Source organism: Hetaerina americana, unplaced genomic scaffold (genome assembly GCF_022747635.1).
Source record: "Hetaerina americana unplaced genomic scaffold, ioHetAmer1.1.p SCAF_2, whole genome shotgun sequence".
NCBI classification, from domain to species: Eukaryota; Metazoa; Arthropoda; class Insecta; order Odonata; family Calopterygidae; genus Hetaerina; species Hetaerina americana.
In genome coordinates this window covers 109,115,787-109,139,849 of record NW_027286763.1, presented here as the reverse complement: position 1 = coordinate 109,139,849, position 24,063 = coordinate 109,115,787, and the positions used below count along the sequence as shown (strand labels likewise).

Genomic DNA, 24,063 nt, shown 5'->3' with positions numbered 1-24,063 from the left:
ACATAAATATTAGGATAGTCAAAAAGCACCACATCCTATGAATGATATTATTCATAGAAAATCCCTGTGTCATAATAGATTCCATATGCCATGTACTATTAAACATGATAAAACTTACATGCAAATTCTTCAATAAAAAATCTCAAGATAAGTATATGATTTTTAGCACTTATTATTAAGAAAATTGTCAGTATGGCTCCGAATACACATTATTCAATTTTAACATTGATATAAGCATGAAACTTTTCAATGAAGTCTAAAGAAGAAGTCTAAGAGTGCAAAGAACAAGTATAAAGATAAGAATATAAGTTAGAAGAAGTAAGCATAAATAACAAGTATTATTCAGAGCATAAATAGCCTAAAGCCTAAAGAAGAAGAAGTCAGAAAGAATACCTGTTCTGAAGCAGAGCTAGCAGCATGTCCACTTGTTTGCTCTAAAGAAATGGATTTGCGGATTAGACTGCCTTTCTTCTTAGCAGCACTTCCTGGAGCCCCTAATCGAGACAATGTAGATGACTTCTTGCGTGTTGATTCATCAGGTTCCGATTCGGTCGATGCAGCTCTACAAAAAAGTGGGATTTCAACAGAAACACACCAAAAATGACTAGAGGTCTTTTGAAAAATAAGACCATTAAGAGCACCATCTAGAGAATCCTAAAGTCTAATTAAAAGCAAAACATCAAAAAAATAACTCAACATTCTAATTTTCCATCAAACTTAGGCATTACTAAGGAATATAATAAATACTAAGGGCTTTCACTCCTGATGCAGCTGATTAAGCTGAAAATGAAGAGAATACATCTGAAAATAGTTTGGCTATGTGATAGTTATGGACATCTGTAAGAGTTGAATTACAATGATGCTTTTAATTGGCATCTGTGACTATTAGAATCATCTTCAAAATATTTTGACAGTAAATAACAATAGCACGAAATACATTTTATTTGTTCAGTAATCAAGTTGTTATAACTGTTACACTTGATGCACGACACGTCAGGGTAAAGTAAACCAATCAGCATCTACCATCAAGCAATAATCTAACCTCTACCTAATTACATATAATTTATTTTTGCTTGTTGCGTACGTATTTAATGTTTAAATGTGTACTATACTCAAACCAATCAATATTTTAAAAGGATACAAAATGAATAATTGTACTTGAGAGAAACTTACATTATGAAAATCTTTCCCTCAAAGACTACCTAAAAATAAAATTAAGTATTGATCCAATATCCTGCATCATATTCTGCTTGTCTCTCTCATATATATATATATATATATATATATATATATATATATATATATATATATATATATATATATTATCCATGCCATTTCAACACTAAGGAGATGAGAATAAATATGATGTATTATTATTTTCCAGGACAGAAATTTTTTTGTGTTTGATATTTGAATTAATGAAAAAATTATTTATGAAATGTTCCTAACAATCGGTAAATAAGTTTAGATGAGTGGTTTCATTATTATTTGAGCATATGAGAAAATAAAAACAATCTCTTACATTAAATGCATGATTGACTGGGATCAATGGGTAATAACTATCTTGGATGATGATAATCCCAGATATTCCATTCTCCACACAACAAATGTACGCATAAGGCATTACATTATGTAATTATTTTTGTGTGGCCAGTAGATTGCAGTTATTTCATTAAAACTCAAGACTTATGCCAACATAATTCTGTGGTGGCTACAGTCTATGTTCTGCACACCCAGTTTGACTGTCAACTTTGGAGCCTTCTGACTCCTCCCACCAGATGACAGCAGTGGAGAGCAGAAATGGTGACACTTCAACTAGTGTCGTTGGCATTATATTTGTTCTGGTGAGAGTCCTTTCCTCTCAGTGAAACACTGAAACTGAATTTTAAATTCATCAGCTGCTCATAACCAAGTTTTTCTGCTTTAACAGATCTTATTAATTCTGTATCTTTGCTCTAACCTCATCTAGCATCAAATGAAACTCCCTTTAACCTCCAATTATCCAAAAAGACTCCAATTTTATACAAATATCAAGTTTTCCATTTTATTTCAATTCATGTCACTCTAAAAAAATGTAGATTGTGAGTAATTTTGTGTAAGATGTGATCCATAACCTCTAAAAAAATGTCAGTTCATCATACCAAGCAAACATAATTGAGTCAAGAATAACCACATGAACTTTTTATACAAATATTGCAATATGGTAATGAATGTCTATGAATATCCTTCAGAGTCATAAAAATGTACAATGAATTATAATTAATAGTTTCCTGGTTGATATCCTTGTACTCATTTCATGAAATGTCCATGTTTACAAATACAATGTACTGTAAATTCTTAGGAATCAGCTATTAAGTGATCATCAAATCATTAATTATCAACAATTGAAAGATAAAGAATTTGAAAGAGAAAGCAATTTTGTAGAAACCATGAGCTCTTGTTATATCAAGCTTAAAATGTAAATACAATGAAATCTGTGGAATCCATAATACCCATATACTCTTCTGAATTGCAAGGTCATTTCTGATTATGTAAAGGTTGTATTAACCATTTGAAATCAACCTTCTTCTCACATAATTAAATGAACTAATGCACTTTAGAACTACTCATAGTTATGCACCATACCTTTATATAATTCTCTTTAATTTATAACTTCATTAAAAGTAATATGTACTGGGTACTGCCATAGCATGCTAACTTGTGTTATGCAATCTTTCTAGCTTGCTGAGACTTCAGCAATTCAGCTACAAAAAATTACTGGAATTTCAATTAAAAGGCTATGAATTGTATCCATGGTAAATTTTCTGTCATACACAGCAGAGTAAATCCATCAGCTAAGTAAAGCCATCTGACCCTATATGTATGGATGACGAGAGAGCCACTATTCAAAGTTTTACTATATTAAGTAAGGGATTAAATATAATTTTTATTGCAGTATTATTGTAATTATTATCATCACAGAAGAATTAGTAGCATGCTGTGATAATTCTCACACAGTCAAATTTTTATGAAATTTACATTTGATGTGTAATTTTTAATGATGTTGTGGAATATAATCCGACTAGAACTCCATACATTAATAAAAACACTCAGAAATGTTCATTCAAATGATAAAGTGCAGGTTAGACTTAATTTTTCACATGAAAATGAAAAGTTTAAATATTAAATGTGAACAATTTTCTGCTTCATTTAAATACAACCTTAATCTAAATCAAATTAAGAATGTTTGATGAAGATTCTACTCCAATGATTATAATTAAGTATGTAAAATGATAATTACATGGTCAATTATATTTTTCCAGTTCATGGCCTTTTTGAATAAAACCTAACAGAGATAAATTACTGAGTTTTGACTCAGAATGAGTTTTACAGCATATTATATAATGAATAGCAAACATCACTATTTCATGTAAAAATATAATCATTAATAAAAATGTTGATCATACCTCCTCATCCCAATTCCCCTCCTGCTGCTGCTGCTAATGCTTCCATCTCTCTCCTCATCTAATCCTTGGCGATGGCTTCTTCTCAATTCTTCAGTTGCTTCAGTCAAACGCTGCAATGCCCACTGCAACTGATGGCCACGTTTCTCTTCTTCTGCATTGAGGGAGGTGACGGATCCCTCTGGAAGAGTGAAGGGGAAATAAATTTTAGTTTGGCCCCCCTTTTCATCTGATAAAACACCTACAGGAATTCATATGAGGATGCTAATTGTTAATGCTTGTTGGGAAAACAGCAATGAATAATGAATTAAAAATAGAGTAATTTATTTATGATGCATTAAGCTATAGTTGATGGTTCATTATTATTGAATAATATACAAAGAGTCATGCATTTTGACAATTTAATGGAGAAAATGTAACTCTAATTAATATTTACTGTGGCATTATTCATAAGAACACAAACCTCTTCTAAGCTCCTTCCTCTCCAAAATGGGTGAATTTTCCCTTGACCTTGGTCCCTAAAAATAAAAATGACATTTGATTAATGAAAGACTGTCACACATTAATAGCACATAATTGGCACATGCAGTGTAGACAAATTTCACTTTCGCTACATTATTTCTTGAGAAAAGATTTAAGTGTTCACGATTTCATCACGATTTAAAAATCAAAAAATTATTTATTTATAATTTTCATATCAAATGCATTTCTGCTACTCCAATTTTATGACAATTCAAACAGGGCTGTAAATGGCAGCATTGGTACACTTTTAGTCCTTAATGAAATATTTGACAATGAAGCATTGGGATAGAAAAGTTATGGCAAAGATCAATGGTATGTCAAAATTGAACACTAGATACAAAATGCATGCTGCAGATGCAACTGTTCACTGATTTGGAAACTTGGGAAAAATTGAGAGAAGAATTGAAGAAGAAAATTGAGAAGAATTGAAGAAATTGAAAGAAGAACTTTATTTGACATTGTTTTTCGCACACATTTTAGGAAATAAGTATCAATGATCACAGGAGTTAGTATACCATGTTAGTAAGTTAGTAAGTATAGCATTTTTATAATTTATTTTTTTAATTAACCACAGTAAAATTTTTTGAAATATTTAATTTCATTTTATGGATTTGGGCCAATATGCCACCATGACAATAGAAGTGCCAAAACAGAGTTCACTCAATATATCCATACTTTTTGAGATTACCCTGAGGTGAGTAGACCAAAAGGAAGACGAAATAGATCAGACGAATGTTAATAACCATGTCTGAATAGACATGAAATAAGAGGTGGCTCAGCAGGAAACCCCTCTCCTTTCTCCTTTTCCATACACTTCTGCGCTCCATTCAGAATTTGATTCATTTTAATGCATTGGCATCACTGTAGCCAAGGTGCCAGGTATATTTCATTAATTTCATTCTTACTTTGTTTCCTGTGCCCTTACACACACACACACACACTGCTGATGCTGATTTCCTCTTCAATTCTATTTCAGTATCTCAACATGTCCAGTGAGGAACAAATAAGGCATTTAAAAAAAATCATTTAGTTTTGTATTAATGTTTTCCTTAATGTGGATTTTGAATCCAATGGGATATTTGCCCAGATTGCAAGGAGAATGGCAATGAATTGTAATCAAAAGTCAGTTATCTCTAGAAAGGAATAGTGATCTGCAGACCATATGGCAATCTTGGTATTAGATATTGTTTTATTTCAATTAATACAGTTATATACACATAATTCTTTTATTTGTTTGTTTGAGAAGAACTGAGTCTGATATTTTTTAAGAGGTTTTATAGTTGCAATCAATGTTTTCACTGTCTCAATCAATGTTTTATTGCTTAAATAAATGCTTAAATTGTTGCAATAAGTATGCTTTTATTGTTGAAATAAATGGGTCTGAATGAGAGTTAAAGCAAGTAGCCTCCCACTCAATGCTTGGAGGAATGGGATCACTGCTAAAAAATAGGAAGCTAAATGGAAGGATCAACCCCAGAAATAGGAAGTTTGGGATGGAGACAACCGAACATTTGTGGTCAATTAGGGAAACATGTTGGGATGAAAGTTGTTACCAAACAACCCATGAGTGTTTAAAAATTCAATTGTTATTCTGTGCACTGAAGAGGCAAAGAATTGAAAATAACTAAATAAGAGTGAATTTAACTCAGAGAAATTTTTTATAAAAGTGAATGGGATGAATAGCTGGTCTTTGCAAGGAAAAAATAAACTGTTTCCTAAGGCATCATGAGAGTACTTACTACAGAAAACATGGCTAAAAAAGTCTTGAAATGCAAAAAAAATACTTGGATTGTGCCTTTTTAACAATCTATTTAGCGTCTGGCACCTGAATAGCCACAGACAATTGGTGTGCTGTTGTAATTCCATGCACTGATGTGAATGCATTCACCACTCTATTGACCATCTCCCCATCCCCTCATTATCAGTAAATTTATAAAGATCATTTTGCTGCAACTAACCTTTGTGCGCTTGGGAATAAGTGGTGTTGTTGGAGCTGCAGTGGTAAGCATGGGAGATGGAGATGGCCTGTCTTGGCTTGGTCTTTGCTGTTGAGGGAATAACTCAGGTGCCAACTTCATAAGAGCATCAACCTGATCAAGAAGTGCTATGACTTTCTTCTCCTCATCCATTTTATTCTTCTTCCTTGACGCCATGCCAATCCTGGTCTCCTCTCTTTCACGTTCAATGCGCTCCTGGAGTTTCTCTCTGTCTCGTCTTAATTTTTCATTTGTTGTGCGCAGCTTAGCGTGAGCGTCCCTCAATTCCAAGAGGTCATTTTGGAGCTATGAATGCGAAAAAAAAAGAACAGAGATAAATGTACACACATTGACAAAATATAACTGATGGTTAAGGGTTGAATGCTTGATACTGTCATTAAAAAACAATTGGTACTCATAGACTCATAAAGAGAATCCAATGGGATTTTGGCCCAGCATTCATGCAGCTCTCATGCATTCATCACCACTCATTATGGAAAAAAATCATAAAAATATGCTCTTTAGTCATTGCGATTCAATGATTCATTGAACCATTGAAGAAATAGATGAAAAATTGGGGCATAGAAAAACAGATTCAGTATTCTAGTAGCATTTGAATTTTGATTAAAATTGTAATTTGATTACAACTTCGACTAAGAGAACATTCAACATTTTGTTGATCATGCCAACACATTGGAAAGTAAGGGATGGCAATAAAAGTGTTTAATATCCACAAGTGAATCTATAAGTAGATTGGTGTTGCTTAGAAATATGACATGCATGTGTCTGATTTTTGCAATATCTCCATACACACACTAACAAAAAGAAAGCAAAAGCAATGCTAAACAGAACAATAATTAAGGATATGTTTGGCATGATTACGGAATATTATTACCACAGCCAGAACTTTAATGTTTTTGCTATAAGAAAGTAAGAGCTTGCTAATGCAGGTGAGCACAATCATTTAAGAATTCATATTAGTATCAACAGCATAAGTGAATATTGATATTTTGCAATTTTTTATCAGAGATAATTTTATTGCAAATAATTTCCAGATGATTTCTTGCACCTGGTTCACATGGCTTCATCATTGGAAGTTATCAATTGGATCCGCTCCTTCAAATTAGGATAGGTGAGCGCATCAAGCAGTCCACCACAAAAATGTCAACTAGAAGTTGCAAATACACTGATAATTGGTCGCAACCACATTGCTGATCTTTTGCAATTGTATCAAACATCACCACAACCTTATTGACTTCCAATGATAGATAAAAATACTTTGAATGACCACATATGAGTCTATGACAATGATGGTGCTGGAAAAAATATCAACAAGATGACTGATGTACATGCAACATCAATTTGAGAGTGATGTTCTCATGAAAGTAGGCATTTAGGTAATCTTTAATACCTATAATTCCATGTGGGGAAATAAGAGATTCACTTAAATACCTATGGAATTATTTGGGGATGTACAAAAATTCATTTTAATTATAATCTCATAAAATTTAGAAATTATGCCTAAAATTCATATAAAATATGGCATTTTACAAATTCAGGTCGCCTCACCTCAATTAGCTTCTTTTTATTCTCCTCCTGTTCTTCCTCCATTGACCTCTTCAGCTGCTCAGCCTTCTTCTTTGCCTCAAGTCTCTCCTTGTCTCTCTCTCTTTCCACCTAATTTGAAAATGAAAAATAATAATATAAACCATTACATGTTAATTCTCTGAGGCCCTACATAGGTATCAAGAAATGCCTGTACACTTGGGAGTAAGCAAATAAATGCTGTGAGAATAAAAATTTTGAAGTACATTAACAATACAATTTCACAGTTGTTAATGAGTTAGAAGTGCAGAGTACTTAAAGAAAAAACATTCAGCGTTAACGGCAGACTAATGCATGACATTATCTATTCTATTTGAAGAGGAAATGATTTAGCACCTAATAAGAGTCAATATTTTACCATCAAAAGTATAATTTCACATAACAATAACTCTGATTTACTAGTGGCTAGCAACCTACTATTTCCTTGAAGCTTAGTGAAAGTTAACATTTCTAAATTCTTGTGTTCTCATTCTATACGCCACTAACCAAAATGGTGGCACAATATCCTTCCAATAGCTGAGTAACCTCCAATATCATCTGAGATTACCTTGATCTTAACATGGAGTTTCCCGGGTCTTCTCATTGTATAATAATATTTGTTATTATAAGAAAAAGTAAAGTTCAAATATGACTGAATGAGTCTTCTTTGAAGAGGCCTGCTTGGCAGGCAAAACATCTGGCGTCAGGTTTTCTCTAAAAACTTACCTACGCCCGCTACCTACCGCTACCTTCCTTAGCTTTTTTGTTTTCATCTGTATGACTGATACAGATGAAAAAAAATGTGCATACATCCATTTTATAATTTTGTATTCATCTGTGTGATTGATGGGTCACTGGCATAGGACGAATCCGTGTAAACCCTGAGCGAATGAGTCAGTGCAGTTCACAAAGGTCTAACACACATAACAGTGATTGAATGACTGCGAACATGAACTTGGGCCTTTTTCCTCTTTGATTTTTATTTCGATTTGTTTTTCATTCTTGTGTGAGTACGATGGGTCCCTGGCATAGGAGATATCCTTGCAAACCCTGAGTTTGTGTGTGAATGCGATTCACAAGAGTGACTATTATTCCTTAACACACTCTAGTGGTTTTAAGATTGTTTCTTTATTTATTAATATTGAATTGTTTGTGTGTGCTTGAGGTACACATGGGGCACTGTTTCCCAAACACACTCAAGTGACCTAGAGTGTGTTCCCTATCTTTCCCCTTACTTGCAACTTTGTTTTTACCTCTACCCCTTTAAAGAAACCTAGTGCCAACCAAGTTTACGGTCTCAGCTTATTTAATTTTCCAATTATAATAATCATTTATTTTTACATAGAGGGGAAAACTGTGTTGTACAGTATAGTCCATTTAATTAATTATTAACTATATCTCAAGCAAAACATAGAATACTCTTCATTTGAATTAAATTATTTGAACTCTTTGCTCTATATTTTAAAGGTCTGAGTAAAGTTTTGCTATTTTAATAATTAGGTAGGTTCTGAACATTATGGACTTGTTCCCATGACATTTCTTTCTTCGCATTAAGTTTATATTTACAAAGTATGCTATCTACAATTACACTGTATTTTGGTCTAAGTACATTTTGCATAATTTTGAATGCCTACATTTATAAATTTATAAATGTTTGTTTCAGATTCATTCCAGATCTAGTATTCATGTTTTCATTATCATCAGTTTCATTTTCACAAAAGTTTAACTGAGAGTGACAGTATTTTTTTTATTAATGCCGCCTTATGTACTTCTTCCTTCAAAGAATGTAACACTTGAAGGTAAATATAGAGTATTTAAATATATTGTTTTTGAAAAAACTGCATCCTTGAGAGCATATCCATTTTTTCAAAGATACGCCTACTACAACCATCCATCAATTGAATTATGCATTTCTTGACTGATAAGTTTTTGAATTAACACTCTGGTTTTGCAAACACATGAATTCCACATTAAATTGCAGACTTAAGTTAATCAGACAATTTCATTCCTGGCACTACTGTTTCAGGTCCCCTTCCTGACTCTATATAAAAATGGTATATGCGATGCAGACTGACTGAAGTAGGATCATTGAAAAATGAATTCGACCCATAAGCTTCACAGGAATATAATTTTAGTTACATGTGTTTACATACTTGATCACTATATTTTGCTAATGCATGAAGAAAGGCATAACAATAGAAAAACATAATAAAAAGAAACATTATTACCTCAAAGAGAGTCTGACGTAGATCTCTGGCCAGAGTTGTTGTCTCTTGAAGCAAGCGATGCTGCTCTTCCCTTTCTTTATGCCACGCCAATTCCATTCTTGTCCTAACTCCGGCCACTCTAGTTCTGCCACTTGACAAAATTCTATCCTCCTCAAGCTGTTCACAAAAAGAGTGAAGAAACATGTTGAACAAGACAAAATAAAAAACCGAATGGACAACAAACATATATAAAAAGAAAACTGATACTTTGACTTTAAACAAGTTGGTCACTTAATTACCATACCTCATTCACCCTAGACTGCATTTCTGCTATCTTTACTTCCCAAGCGGAGCGTTCATTGACTAGCTCTGTTTTGAGCCGAGATTTATCCAAACGTGCCTCTGACAACTCATCTTCCAAGCATGCCACTTCTTGCTCCAATGTGGCAATCCTTCCAGCTGCATCTTCACCCTGTGCAAAGTGAATGACTAGATAAGTTAGTTTGACAATAATGACACCGTTTGGCATACTAAATTAATTTGATTATTGAGCAAAATTGCAAACCTAGTTTCCAGTTATGTTGAAAGAATTGGATCAGGTCTGAATACTTCTAGATTTTGTGTGAGTAAAATAATATTGACTAGCTAGCACACATGAAAATCTAAATAATATAATTTTTAAAATCCAATTATTTTTTCCAGAGTCAAGTAAAAAAGAAAATGCTAACCATGTCATCAGCTGGCGATTCTGAACCTTTTGTTCTACTTGCTGCACTCTTACGAAGTTCCGCCATACTTTTCTGGGCGGCCTCCAGAAGGTGACGCTGAGCATCTCTTTCCCTTCGGAACCTTGCTGCTGTGTTCTGGGATGACTCTAATTCTTCAGAAAGGAGGCTAATCCTATTGTCATAGCGCATTTTCAGAGTAGAAACTTCAGCCTTGTGATTCTTCTCTTCTAAGCTTAGACTGAAACATTTTAAAAAATACACAAGCAATATTTACATTAGAAAATAATAAATTTATGGCTGAACATGTAAAATCATGAGGCAATTACAGTGTAACAATAAACTGTTTAAACATTTTGGTGGGTCTTTTTACAGCTATCATTTCACTAATGGGCACATAATCCATTCTGTAACAAACTCAAGCAAAAAATGGCAGGATAAGAGTAGAATGGAAAGCCAGCATCAAAGATTATTCATAGCTTTGGCTCATCAGAGTTTCTCACAACAGCATAAAGGTAACATGTTCCTTTCTCACTCGTCCATGGGTACTTGAATTCATGGAGTAGTTAATCCCTCAGTCAATCTTTGTCTCCCCTAAGATGCCTCTCGTGAGCATCTCAGATATTTAATATGTACTTCCTACTTTTCTGTTGCATCATATAGCAACAAAGAATTGCTATCATGCATTTTCTATAAAGTGCTGCCCCATCCAATATTTTGGTCAGACTCAATTTATTTAACATGGACTCACAAAAACATCAAAACTAAAGAGGCAGCTTTAATGATAAGCAGTGATTTCTATAAAATATAAGTCACTTATAATACCAAAAAAATCTTCAAATAAAAGTTAGGCAAATAAGTTTTATAATATACTATGATATGAATGTCAAGTGAGTGTGTTGCATATAATTATTCATTTCAGTGTTTTTTTAAACTTTGTGGTGAAAAGCACAAACTCAAACTATGAAATAGCAATCCCTGGTTGAGTTCTGGATAATAGCAGTAATGGGAATGTTCTGACTTTAATTTACACTTGAACATTTTAGCACACATCTCCTAAATAACTTGAGAAATCCACTGCATAAATAAATTTTTGGAGAATGTGAAGAATGCATTAGAAATGGTGGTGTTGTGATATACTCTAAAGAAAAACGACTTATTTTAAAAGGTACTTTCTATCCATTACTTTCCAGGAGAATTACATTCCACCCAATGGTGAAAAACCTCCACCGCATAAGCGTAAAAGATCTTTATATTTGAATTGTGACCAGTTATGGCCTAACATCAGACTCCCAACTTAAATAACATTAGGAATAAGATATTTTTGATCAGCATGGAATATATTACATGCTTTTTTGCTTATATAAGAGCAATAAAGTTGCACATCAACTAAGTAGCCTATGGGAAAAGTAAACTAAGGGAAGCTGATTAACTTAGAAATACACTTTCTATTTTTATGAGAGCCTTTTATGAGAGTAACCATATTCTTCATACCATATGCAATTATATCTGCTAAAGGATATTGAATACTTCAGAGATAAGGTAAAGTAATACGAGTAGTTGCCACATCTTCTACAAATAATTTGGTGGGTTGTGTCTTACGAAAAAAGACAGGTTTTATTGAAGTTTTACCAAACAGATCCCTTCATATTGGAAATAATGAAGCAGGAGAAGTCTGAATTTGGCGAATAATCATTACAGAAGTTCAAAGAATTTCAATTACTTTGAGCATGCAAACTTGAAAAATCATAATCAATGGTAACTCTAAACTGCACCTAAACATAAAGAGAAGTTAAATTTTCATATTATATTAGTTTCCATGTAATTAACTTACTTGTTCTTAGCTTCTCGAAGTTGTTTTTCAAGGGCACTAGTGTCAGCAGCCATACTCCTTTGAATTTTGGCGACTTTATCAAAGTCTTCCAATTTACTTTTCAGTTCTTCATTCTAAAAATGACACCAAAGTTGCTAACTACAATCATTGTCATTTAAATTTCATAATAATTCAAATTAAAATAAACTTACTGGAATTTTAAATTTATTTAGGATCATGCGTGATTATTTACATTGAGTTTTGAACCTTTTGAATTTTATTTAATATAAACATTCTCAACACACAGTGGAATCTGATTGTTATGTTTTTCAGCAGTTTGCATTACAAATCGAATTCATCTAATTACCAACTTATTTGCATAGCTGAGTCATTTTACTCTCAAGGTGCAGAATCAGATAACTGCAGGGGTGATTTTTTTTTCAATGTGCAAGTGCAATGATTATCTTTTCACTTGCCAGACCATAGCTAGTAATAGAGTATATGATAGGGAAGTGGCAGAAATAGATATGTTGAAGTTGGACCAGAGCAAGAACCAAAGTCAGAAATCATTCCCAATCTATAAAAAACAACTGGGACTACAGAATATGTACACTTTTATTTGGCACACTGATGCATTGGATCCTCACATGAAGCTCAATGGAAAATTTGGAAAAAAATAAGATTGTGCATTTTGAATGGCATATCATGAGCTTATTTTAAAATATTAATTGCATGTGTACTATAAAACTTTTAACAGAGGCTAAGACTGTTACAATTTTTACCAAATTAATAAAGATTTATTCCCTACTAGTTTAGTTTGTGCATACTCATGGAAAACTATAAAGAATTCCGTTGTTATTGATGATTAGGAGCCAATTTCAATGTATTTATTGGTACAGTTGGTCTAAGAAATGAAAATGAGATAGTGAGATGAGGTAATGGGAAAATATGATCAATTTAAAATATAATCAGAATTTTTATGATTATTTATCTTAAATTAAAACTATGTGCATTCTAATATTTTCTTCCAAGCATTCTCATCTGTATTTTCAGGAGACAAAAGACATTATTAAGTAAACCACAAAAATCAGTTCCACTGAGAGAATTAGAGATGATTATATGATAAAACAATAAAAGGAAATATTCATTAAAATTCATACCTCTCTTCTTAGATGGTTTATTTGATCAGAAATAACTTCAGCTTCTCTGCGTAACTTCTCAGTCTCCTTAGTCTTTTCTTCCAGAGAATCACGGAGCCTACTTCTTTCCATAGTCCAAGAGTCATTGCTAGTTGCTGCACGACTGGCCTTCTCTTCCGCCTCTTTTAAGCATTCCTTATTGTTGTAGTTTTATTTATGTGAAATGAAATGCAGTTTTCATGGAAGAAATATTGAGCAATCAACAACATTATATATCACTTGAAACAACTGCATCTTTAATAGGATAATCATACAAGTATATTTTGGCTCTATTATAATGATTAAATGTTCAGTAAAATCTTAATTTTATAGAATACCAATGTTACAGGGATCCAAATGATAAGAAGAAATCAGGATACTCCCTGTATTTTCATGATTTTCCCTTTCCTAATATCTCTGAGTAGCTTTTTACATCTATATATTATACCTCACACTAGAAATTTTTGGAATTAGCTGAACTGATTAATTAATTAATACTCAACATAAATAAGACTAGGTAGTCCAGTAGTCAGAGCATTGGACTACTAACCAGAGGGTGCAGGTTCTATCCCCATGGATCCCCTCTTATGTGCACCATCAGTTTCACCCAAACTGTGATTTTTTCGGGTATGGATCTTCTGGGGAAACCACAAGTGGCACAGGGAAGAAACCGCCACTGTGATGAGTGAATGTCACTCATCGCTAGGATTAGCTCTTGGTGAGCTCTACTCTCATCTATTTGACCAACCTTTGAACTGATAGCTGTGATTGGGAACTCACCATAGCACTCCTCTTACAGGAAGGAGCGCTGAGATGAATTCCCAATTTTTTCTCCCAGTAACAAGATTAATCAAGTGTCAAGGATTTATTAATTGCAGCTAATTGTGAAAATGTCAATGACATCAATGAAAGAAGCTGCAGAAGAAATTAAAGTGAGAGAAAGGAGAAATGAATGTGTTCTATAGCTAAGAGAGGGAGGCATGATGTTAACTCTCTTGAGGGAAACAAGGAAGTTTCAATTAAAAGTGGAATTCCTTTGCAAGACAAATATATGAATTAATACAGTGTGTCTAGCATACATTACCTGCAAATCAATCTTCTCTTTAATCCACATGTCTTGCTTGGAATTGTAGGAATCACGTAGTGTTTCCAGTTCCTCATCAAGGTTGTCCATTTCATGCTTTGCCACCAAGAGTTGGCTGATGAAAATGAGAAAAATATATTGACATGTGAATTTAACTCATATAATAAATAAAACAATAATGGAATGCTGACATGAAGCAAGCTCTTATGATTCAAAGTAATTCTCAAAGATTCTCACAGTAATGCCATCCATAATTGCAAAAAGTTATTATGCAGTTGGTTAGCGTTTATATCACCATAAAGCATTTTGTGGCTCAACTTATCTGGCATTAAGGGCCTAAAATTGCTTCAAAAATGGAGGTGTGAAGATGGCTGCGAAAATAGATATGCACCATCCAATTAACAATGAACCCACATGATTGAATGTGATCTATCAGACATATTTTGTCATTGACTCAGTGTGTACCTGATGCTTTTAATTTTAAAATCGGTCTTCGGGAATCTTTAATGCTAAAAAAATGGGTATTTGCTAAATTAGATTTAATTAGAGGCACTTAGAATAAAGTCAATTATAAATTATAGCAACAAAACAATGAAAAGTACTCTTTAGAGTCATGTACCAATCCAACTCAAGTAAGATATAGATTTCATTGTTGAGAATTGAAATAAAGTTAAATTTCCATAATACTTGACGGTTGACAGAAATTATGAGATTGGACGGAAATAACGGAAAATTTTCAAAATTTGTGAAAGCTATTGTAAAAGTTTCGGAGAATATCATGTTATATCATCAGTAAAATAAATTTTGTAAATGAGGGACAAATAGTCTAATCACAGTCAGAATGTTCCACAATTCTAAATTACCCTGTGGCCAAAATTTGTTTTCAATTTACACAAGGGTGGTCCCTTAAGTATTGGACCCAACAAAGAAAACACAAAATTTATGGAAAAAAATGTATTTATTTGTCAACATAATCTCCTTTCAGCTCTACACACTTTTCCCAGCAATGTTCAATTTTGTCGATACTCTTTTTGTTTACCCTTTTTATAAGAACTGTCTTACTCCTCAATTAGCCATTAACATCACTTCTTCACGGTTGGAAAATTTTTGACCACCGAGCCATTTTTTTAAGTTTGCGAACAGAAAATAATCCGAGCGGGCTAAATCTGGCAAAAAGGGTGCGTGAGGTAGCAATTCAAACTTCAATTCATGAATTTTGGCCATTGCAATAACGGATTTGTGAGCTGTTGCATTATCTTGATGAAAGAACACTTTCTTCTCAATGCAACAATTTCAGAGTGTAAAAATCATTCGCCTTGACTGGGATTCGAACCCAGATCCCTCAATATCCGGTCGAGTGCTTTAGCCACTTAAGCTACCGAGGCGTCCTCTTAAACTCTGAAAATTTAAGAGGACGCCTCGGTAGCTTAAGTGGCTAAAGCACTCGACCGGATATTGAGGGATCTGGGTTCGAATCCCAGTCAAGGCAAATGATTTTTACACTCTGAAATTGTTGCATTGAAATGCACATTAGCGGATGACTCCGTTAAAAAAGTTACTGTTGCGGCATCTCCCGCAGTTTCTTTGGACTTTCTTCTCAGCCAAATGCAGCTGCTTTTTCTTGATTTCTTTGCACAAACATTGCGATAAGCTCGCACAATACTCGCTGTTGATAATCTTTCCTTTTTCGAGATAGTTGATGAAAATTATCCCACACGCATTCCAAAAAACGAAGCCATGATCTTGCCTGCAGATGAAACGGTCTTGGCCTTCTTTGGAGGCGGTTCTCCCTTTTGGTTCTCCCGATTGTTTTTATTGTTCTTTTGTCTTGGGTGTGACGTAATGGACCCATGTTTCATCCATGGTTATGGAACGGTGTGCAAATTTTGCTTTGTTCCTGTGAAACGTAGCTAAACACTCAATTGAAACATCTTCATGACACTGGTTTTGCTCGAGTGTGAGCAAACGCGGCACCCATCTTGCACACAGCTTTATCATGTCCAAATTTTCAGTTAATATGCAATGTACCACACTTTTTGAAATGCCTACTATGTCTGCTAGCTCGCGTACTTTCATTCAACGATCAACCAGTATCACTTTGTGGATTTTCTTCATCGTTTCTGGAGTTGTCACCTCATTTGTTCAACCAATGGGATGCTCGTCTTGACAGCTTGTACGGCCTCGTTTAAATTCTGCAATCCAACATTTTACTGTTGTAAACAAAGGAGCAGACTCACCCAGAGTAGAATCCAGTTGAGCTTTTATATTGGTTGGGCTGAGGCCTTTCAAATTAAAGTATTGTATCACATAATGATGACCAATTTTCTTCATTTTCACAAATTCACTGAAAACATTCACTATCGATGGCTGCCAAAAAAATACTAAACAATAAACAATGTGGCATCTTCAAACTTGAAACATATGCCTTACAGATTGCATACTTTCTAATGCAGTGATATTTTTCAAACAACCACCATCATCTCTAGGTCAGGCCAGGTGCTTATGGGACCACCCTCATAGAAAAAGCAAAGTGATGGAGAATGGAGAATAATGAGTGTTAAAAGATTTTTTCAATGATCACTCTCTCTGGCTGAACTGACATTTGGCATAATTATAGACTTTAACTTGAGCGCCTATTCAATTAAGGTACAGGTGGGCATGCTTGTGGAAGCGAATCACACACAAATTTCCAGCATCTCAAACTTTTGGATACTAAAATAATGTAAAATATGGGAGAACTATTATCTTTTGAAAGACCTGTGATAAGAGCTCAAGGGAAATAGATGGATGGCTGGTAAAAGGGAGGTGCTAGAAATTGAAAACTAGTGTTTTTTCGCCTTGGGCTGGGACACACATTCCTCCCCAGTTCTGCTCCTTGGGAACAGGAGGCAGAAACTACACATATCCTTAGGTATCTTTTTAGAAGGGATCAAATGTATAAGCGAGGAATCTGAACTTGTGTGACAAGCACAACCTTTTTTTAATTGCATATTCAGGGAAAAAACAACATTTTATGGATGAGTTTAAACAGATGATTTCAAATGGATTTGTATTACAATTAATACTTAATGCCTTATGTCAGTTAGATTTCGACCTAGAATGCCTGCCTAGGGCATGCATTTCACATCAGTGAATGGGATATCCCTCACTCATAATCACTGACCTTTCAGCTGCTTCCTTTTCGGAAACCAATTGGGCTTTAGTCACCACATAATCTTCCTCCAGCATTTCATATTTAGTAGTAAGATCATCATACTCCTGTTTTTCATGGGCAAGCTGCTGTTCCAGTTCTAAATCACAAATTAAATCATTAGCATATTGATTATAACAGAATTCTCCTTTATGTTTTGATTCAAAATAATTTGAAATGAGCTACACCCTCTCTACTCAAGGGCACACAAGAATAGAAAGGGAATATGTTCCGTGGACGTTGTGTGTGTTTAACATCTGGCATACAATATGGACTGCCACCAGCGCAATACAAAACAGATTAGTGAAGGATTACTGGGTACATTCCTTTGATAGGAAATACAATTGAATATTACACTACAGCAGTAATTCATTGAAGTATTGTGAGAGGATACCTCTCTTCAAAATAAGTTAGGGATGAAAAGTGAAATGGAAAGTATTATTGTGTAGGGAAAAACCTGATTATGTGGTTACAGCAATGGATAAGACTAACATAACACAGTAATGGATATGGTGAAATAACAGTCTAGTTACCAAAGATATATTAAGGATGAAAGGTGTCTCATGCAACTGCTAGAGGATGTATCAAGATACTTACTCTCAATTTCTTTCAAGTGATCTTCTCTTGCTTTTCCTTTATCTTTCTTAATTTCAGCTTCTGCCTTTTTCAATTTTTCCTCATTTACTTTTCTTTGTTTTTCACTCTGTAAGGAAGAGGAAGCTTGGGTACTGAATTTGCATGAGATATGACCGCATGGAAATTTTCAAGGTATTTCACAAATGTTCCTTTCTATTAGAAGGAAACAATTTAGTAGACACAGAAAGAATTGTTTAAAAATAGCACGGAGAAGCAATAACAATCCCAAGTAGATTTTACCTTTTCAAGACTTTCATTTGATTCCTCTAATTTCTTCTTGAGATCAATCAACTCATCCTGTAGCCCCTTGATCACATCGCTTTCCTCTTTGGACCTTCCAACCTGTTGCTGTAAGTCTTGTGTTTTCTTTTGCTCATCTTTCACCGACTCTTCCTAGAAGTTTTGAATAAATCAGTCTCTTTCTCATGAATTTACTCATAGAATCATTACCACATCACAAACACACATATAAATATAAATATATAAATAAAAAATAAATAAATAAATAAATATATATATATATATATATATAATATTATATAAACCTACCTTAACCAGTAGATTACCTAATAATAATAAATAATATATATCAATATATATATAAATATATATATATATATATTTATTTATTTAGGTAATCTACCGGTTAAGCTAGGTTTTTGGATTGACACAGCTACTAAATAAATATTTTGTGACTCCTAACAGAACACAAAATCCAGTATCCTACTCTACCTCAGGTCCCTCTAAATCTCTGAGTACTTTCTTCCTCCCTTCATCCCGTCCAACATCCCTATCCTGTTCCTTCCCTTTCCTCGTTTGCCCAATATTCTCCTCTCTATTACAGTCTTCAGCATCCCACTGCCAGTCAATACCCCATTCATTTAATTTTCCTGCCTCCATAGGATTTCTCCCAACAAACCCCTCTCTTTGTATAAAAATAATGGTGCCATCAAAAAACCCAAGTGCAAAATTAATCAAACTATGCTCAAAATATTTTCTGAAATATTTGTCAAATTAAGTATTAAAGGTAACTGTAGTTAACTGTTATCATTGAAAAACAATGCTGTAGACATTTTGCTATACACTTCTTATGCTGATAAAAACATCATCTGATCAAGGCATTGATAACAAAGCAATTCTGAATAAATTAATTGGATAACACTACATGCCAAAATATGCTTTGAATCTTCACCGTTGACTGATAAATGCATTTAAGCAGGTATATGATTATAAATAATGATAACACCTCATATGCTAACATTCAAGTGAACCAATTTCAATGCTTATAATGTTTTGCTAAAACTTCAAGTAACCTCAGTATCCAAAATCAGCTACATGACTTCTGGCAAATGTACAGAATTTCTCTTGATCATAGAGATAAAATAAAATTGAAAATAATGCTAAGAAACTCTTAAAAATTAAAAGGATTATGTCTGGTCTCTCTATATGTTGATTTATCTTTTCTTTTGCATGATCAAGGCCAGCCAGGCTGGCTGAATGCACTCTGTTACTCAAATGCATTCATAGCAACAGCCCAACTTTTTCAATTCATTAGTGCAAGGAACTATAATAAACAAAATTGGGGTGTCCAAAATAAATTGACATCTTGGTTAAAAGCTGTGATACATAAAACATCACCACATGATTACATAACTATCTATGTGACCCATTAGATTTCATGAATGAGTATACCTAAGTTTATAATCTTTCAACCAGAGTCAGGCTCTTGTGAGTTGCGGATGAATGAATCCATGCAAAGTAATTAGGAATGCAAAACTTGGCAGAACTAATGCAGGAAAACATCGAACTAAAAGTGTGTGTAGAATGCTGAAAATAGGCACAAATTATTATTTCCACTACCTTCACATTTTTACAATGTGTCAGTACTGGTTCTAATGACAGCAAAAATATTTTTGCACATTCTGATGTCGTGGAACCCACCATTCCTTAAAACTTTTATGTGTATTTCCTCACCAGCAAGGTAATTTGTGATTCCAATTCTGCTACTTTGATCTGAGCTTCTTCTGAAACCTTCTTGAGTTCTTCTCTTTCCTTAAGCCACCCGGCGGAAACTTCTTTCTGCCTCCCTTCCAACTGCTTAACCTTTTCTCGCTCCTCTTGGACCTTCATCATGCACCACGGTGTGATTTAGACGTGCATTAATGTTAGTGAAATCATGCTGTTTACATTTAATTGAAATAATGATCCCCACAGATCAATATGCAGCAATATTTTGAAAGGAGAGGCATAGCATCACATATAATAAGAAATAATTAATGTTAATCATTTGAAAGAACGTATAGTTGACTGAAATATTCAAGATGCATGGAAAAATACATGATTTACCACAGTAAGCAAAAGATTGTCAATCAAGAGGTGAAAGTATCTAATTAGACAGGAGGAATCAGCAGCAAATGTAGTGAACAACCATATTCATGAACTGATTCTCTATATCATATTTACTCATGTAACCCACACACCTTTTCCTCAAAATATCAACTAAGAAAATGAGGTGCAATGTTTTAAGCCAGTATCCATTTTGTACCTATTATTCAAATTTCATATTTGTTAGCCCAAAAGCATGCCTTTTCCTTTATAAATTTTAGTAAGATATGAAAATTTAGACAAAGTATCATCATCACATGCTCATGGCTTACTCAAAGTTGTGTGATAGTATCATGAAAAAAAATTGTAATGAATGCATAAAAAATTCAGAATACTATATTTTGTACCTGTCACAACTTTCTAATGATTCAATGGTCTTGCCTACTGCCTCTAAAATGCCAGTTTTCTTTTATATATCCTCCGAATAATGAAGATTTCAAATCCCTTTGCTACACCTACCAGATTCTCCAAGAATAAGCCAAAACATCAACTTAATAATTGAAATTCAGTGCCAACGAACCATAACTTCCACTGGTTTGTGATATGGATCAATGATTTTTTAAACTCAGCCCTTATTTAATGTCTGGACTATTTACAATATGGCAATGCTTGTTACATTAACTGTTCAAAGTCATAAAAATGTATGATAATTCATTATAAATGATTTATTTGTTGATATCTTTATATCTACCACAGAAAATATCCACGGTGGTGGCGACACAAGCCAGAATTTTCTAGTGTAATGAGCAATTCTAAAGTTGCCTTAGGAAATAATGAGATACATTCTTCTACTGCCTAATTTTCCCATGCAGAAAGAGTTAATTGTGTACATAAAAGTGCGGTTTACATGAATAAAAATGACAACACAAATAAATTATTATTTGAAGCTATAGACATGAAAGTAATCATATTTGAAACAAATGAATATGTATTTTTTTAAATAGAGAAGAAAGCTAACAAAGTATCATCCACAAAGATACTAAACTACAAATCTACAAGTGCCATATGAGCATACCAAATAGTTTTAAAGAGCTATTTTGAATCATTATATATTCTGCATACCTCCTTCTCCAGTTTGGAAATTTTCTCCTTCCTTGTGAGCCCTATCCTCTCAATCTTCTTCAGCTTTTCTTCAATTTCCTTAGTCTTCTTCTCATTTTCGGCAAGTTTCTTAGTTTTATCTGTTACCTGAAAAAGCAATAAATAAAATGAAGCACTCAATGTAGATTATATTTTATTATTTAGGGTTTTAATGGTGTCCTATTACCCAACCCAAAGAGAACACATTAAAGTTGAACAAACAGGCGGAATAGTTAAAGAGACAAATATATGACAATAAATGACTCAAAATATTCTTCTTTGCTGGTCATCTTAAATGTGCTACACTGCAAAAGTGATGATCAAAACATTTTTTTTCATATTATGGTTAGTGTGGTAACAGTCTGCGCATGTGATTCATACTTGGAAGCCTGAGTATTTGTGGCTCCGGTGATGACAAGAATCCAATGGGACATCAGTAATGGTCAGTTACCCAAAAATAAAAATGTTTATTCCATCCTAAAAATATCCTCAGACCTATGAAGTGGATGGTATATGCATTACATCTTAATTTCACAGTCAATCAAATGGAATGGTGTTGGCCATTCAAAGCAGACATGAAATCAGCAAAGGCTGTCACCTATCCATAGGCATAAAATACCATCCACATAACAGGACAAAAAATCCTTCACTTTTCAAAGGGGAGGGATTTGATATACGATGAGGACATTTCCAGTTGCCCATAAAAATTATGTGAAACAATGGAGGGTTACTCGGATCCAATTGAGAGTCCATGAGATTATTTATTATATTATTTATAATAATAATAGCATCCATTAAAGGGAAAATTATTTTGTTTACCATGAAAATTCAGCAAATCTTAAATATTATGAGACTGATGCAATCTCCTATCTTGATGAGATGAATATCCACGCAAACTTCAGTGCACGATTCCTGAGCTAAACCTAAGAAAGTCAATTTTGGTGAGGAGGTTGGGTTCTGGTCATGGTAGGTGGTGAGTTCTGGGTGGTTCCTACAAAAATGTAGCTAGCAAATAGTTGTGAGCTATTGAAAAAGTCTCCCCATAATGTGATTGCCATGTTGGTCAGTCTGAACAGTACTCATTATTTTTCTTTTGCTCCTTGGCTTTCCATGTTTAATTAACCACTGTCATTCTATTTTTCACTTATTTTTTTATAATAGTTATCTGTAATTAAAACTGAGAATGGGCACCCTCTTCTACCTATCTCAAATTTTTACCAATATTATTAAAAAATGGTGACATTTCAACCCCAAGGCAGACCATGAGGACATTTGAAAATAATACTGAGAATATCACGGTATTCTATGGACTCATAGAGACAACTACTATGATCTCAAGTGAACCACAACTAAAAAAGTTTTTGACAATCATCTCTACTGTATGCTTTCCATAGTAAGTGAATAGTGATAGACAATATAACCAAATCTCATGAGTTGTGGCCAAAGTTTCACTAATACCTAATCTGAGGAAGCAGCTAACCATTTTCAATTTTATTTGAAATGGCAAAGGTCAAGGGCAAGATGCTTGAGTGTGGATGTGGACAACTTTGAAATAGTTAAGCGAGAGCATTTTTTTTAAATGCTTCATATGTTTAGAATGTTCACAATGTGCAAGGCATATTCATAAAGTATGGGCCGTTTGCTTATATTTAAATATTGGCACTTCAGAACACAGTTTTACTCCTGCAGCGCCATCTACTGATTCATTGAGAAGCTATAGCAGCGTTTTTTTTGTTTCCGAAGTCGTTTGCTTGTCCGTGCATGCAAACAACAATGTCCGCGACAATCGTTCATCCCGCCAGCTGTGAAGTACATTCTGTTGTACAATTCTTGAATGCAAAAGGAATGTCGGCTGCTGAAATTCATCGGGAGTTATGCCTAGTTTATGGACCTACAGTTATGAGTGAAGGAAAGGTTAGACAATGGTGCCGTGATTTTAATAATGGACGAACAAATGTCCATGACGAAGAGCGAAGTGGCAGGCCCAGAATTCTGACCGATGAAATTGTTACGCAAATGCAACAAGAACTACGATGTGATCATCGATTGACGATTAATGGCCTGACTGAACAATTTCCTCAACTTGGATGCACTACTGTCTACAATATTGTCACAGAAAACCTCGGATACCACAAATTATGTGCAAGGTGGGTACCAAAATGGCTCACTGACCACCACAAAGAGCAAAGAATGTCCTGTGGACGAGAGTTTTTTGGCCACCCACCCCCACCGTACAGTCC

At 34.0% G+C, this 24,063-nt stretch overlaps 1 protein-coding gene across 3 annotated transcripts in view; it reads right to left on the bottom strand.

Annotated features, from left to right (window-relative positions):
- LOC139688380 (trichohyalin) overlaps positions 1-24,063 on the bottom strand; it is a 91,868-nt gene that overhangs the window by 6,009 nt on the left and 61,796 nt on the right. For all 3 annotated transcript variants that reach the window (XM_071585924.1, XM_071585926.1, XM_071585925.1), the window contains exons 21-36: positions 21,806-21,931; positions 20,333-20,482; positions 18,599-18,751; positions 18,320-18,425; positions 17,696-17,822; positions 14,533-14,647; positions 13,431-13,604; positions 12,292-12,404; positions 10,461-10,698; positions 10,037-10,204; positions 9,754-9,909; positions 7,511-7,618; positions 5,924-6,247; positions 3,907-3,961; positions 3,447-3,624; positions 394-562 (exon numbers count right to left, since the gene is read on the bottom strand). In XM_071585924.1, coding sequence (XP_071442025.1) covers positions 394-562; positions 3,447-3,624; positions 3,907-3,961; positions 5,924-6,247; positions 7,511-7,618; positions 9,754-9,909; positions 10,037-10,204; positions 10,461-10,698; positions 12,292-12,404; positions 13,431-13,604; positions 14,533-14,647; positions 17,696-17,822; positions 18,320-18,425; positions 18,599-18,751; positions 20,333-20,482; positions 21,806-21,931 — 2,460 coding nt within the window. The remainder of the gene's footprint in view (positions 1-393; positions 563-3,446; positions 3,625-3,906; positions 3,962-5,923; positions 6,248-7,510; positions 7,619-9,753; positions 9,910-10,036; positions 10,205-10,460; positions 10,699-12,291; positions 12,405-13,430; positions 13,605-14,532; positions 14,648-17,695; positions 17,823-18,319; positions 18,426-18,598; positions 18,752-20,332; positions 20,483-21,805; positions 21,932-24,063) is intronic.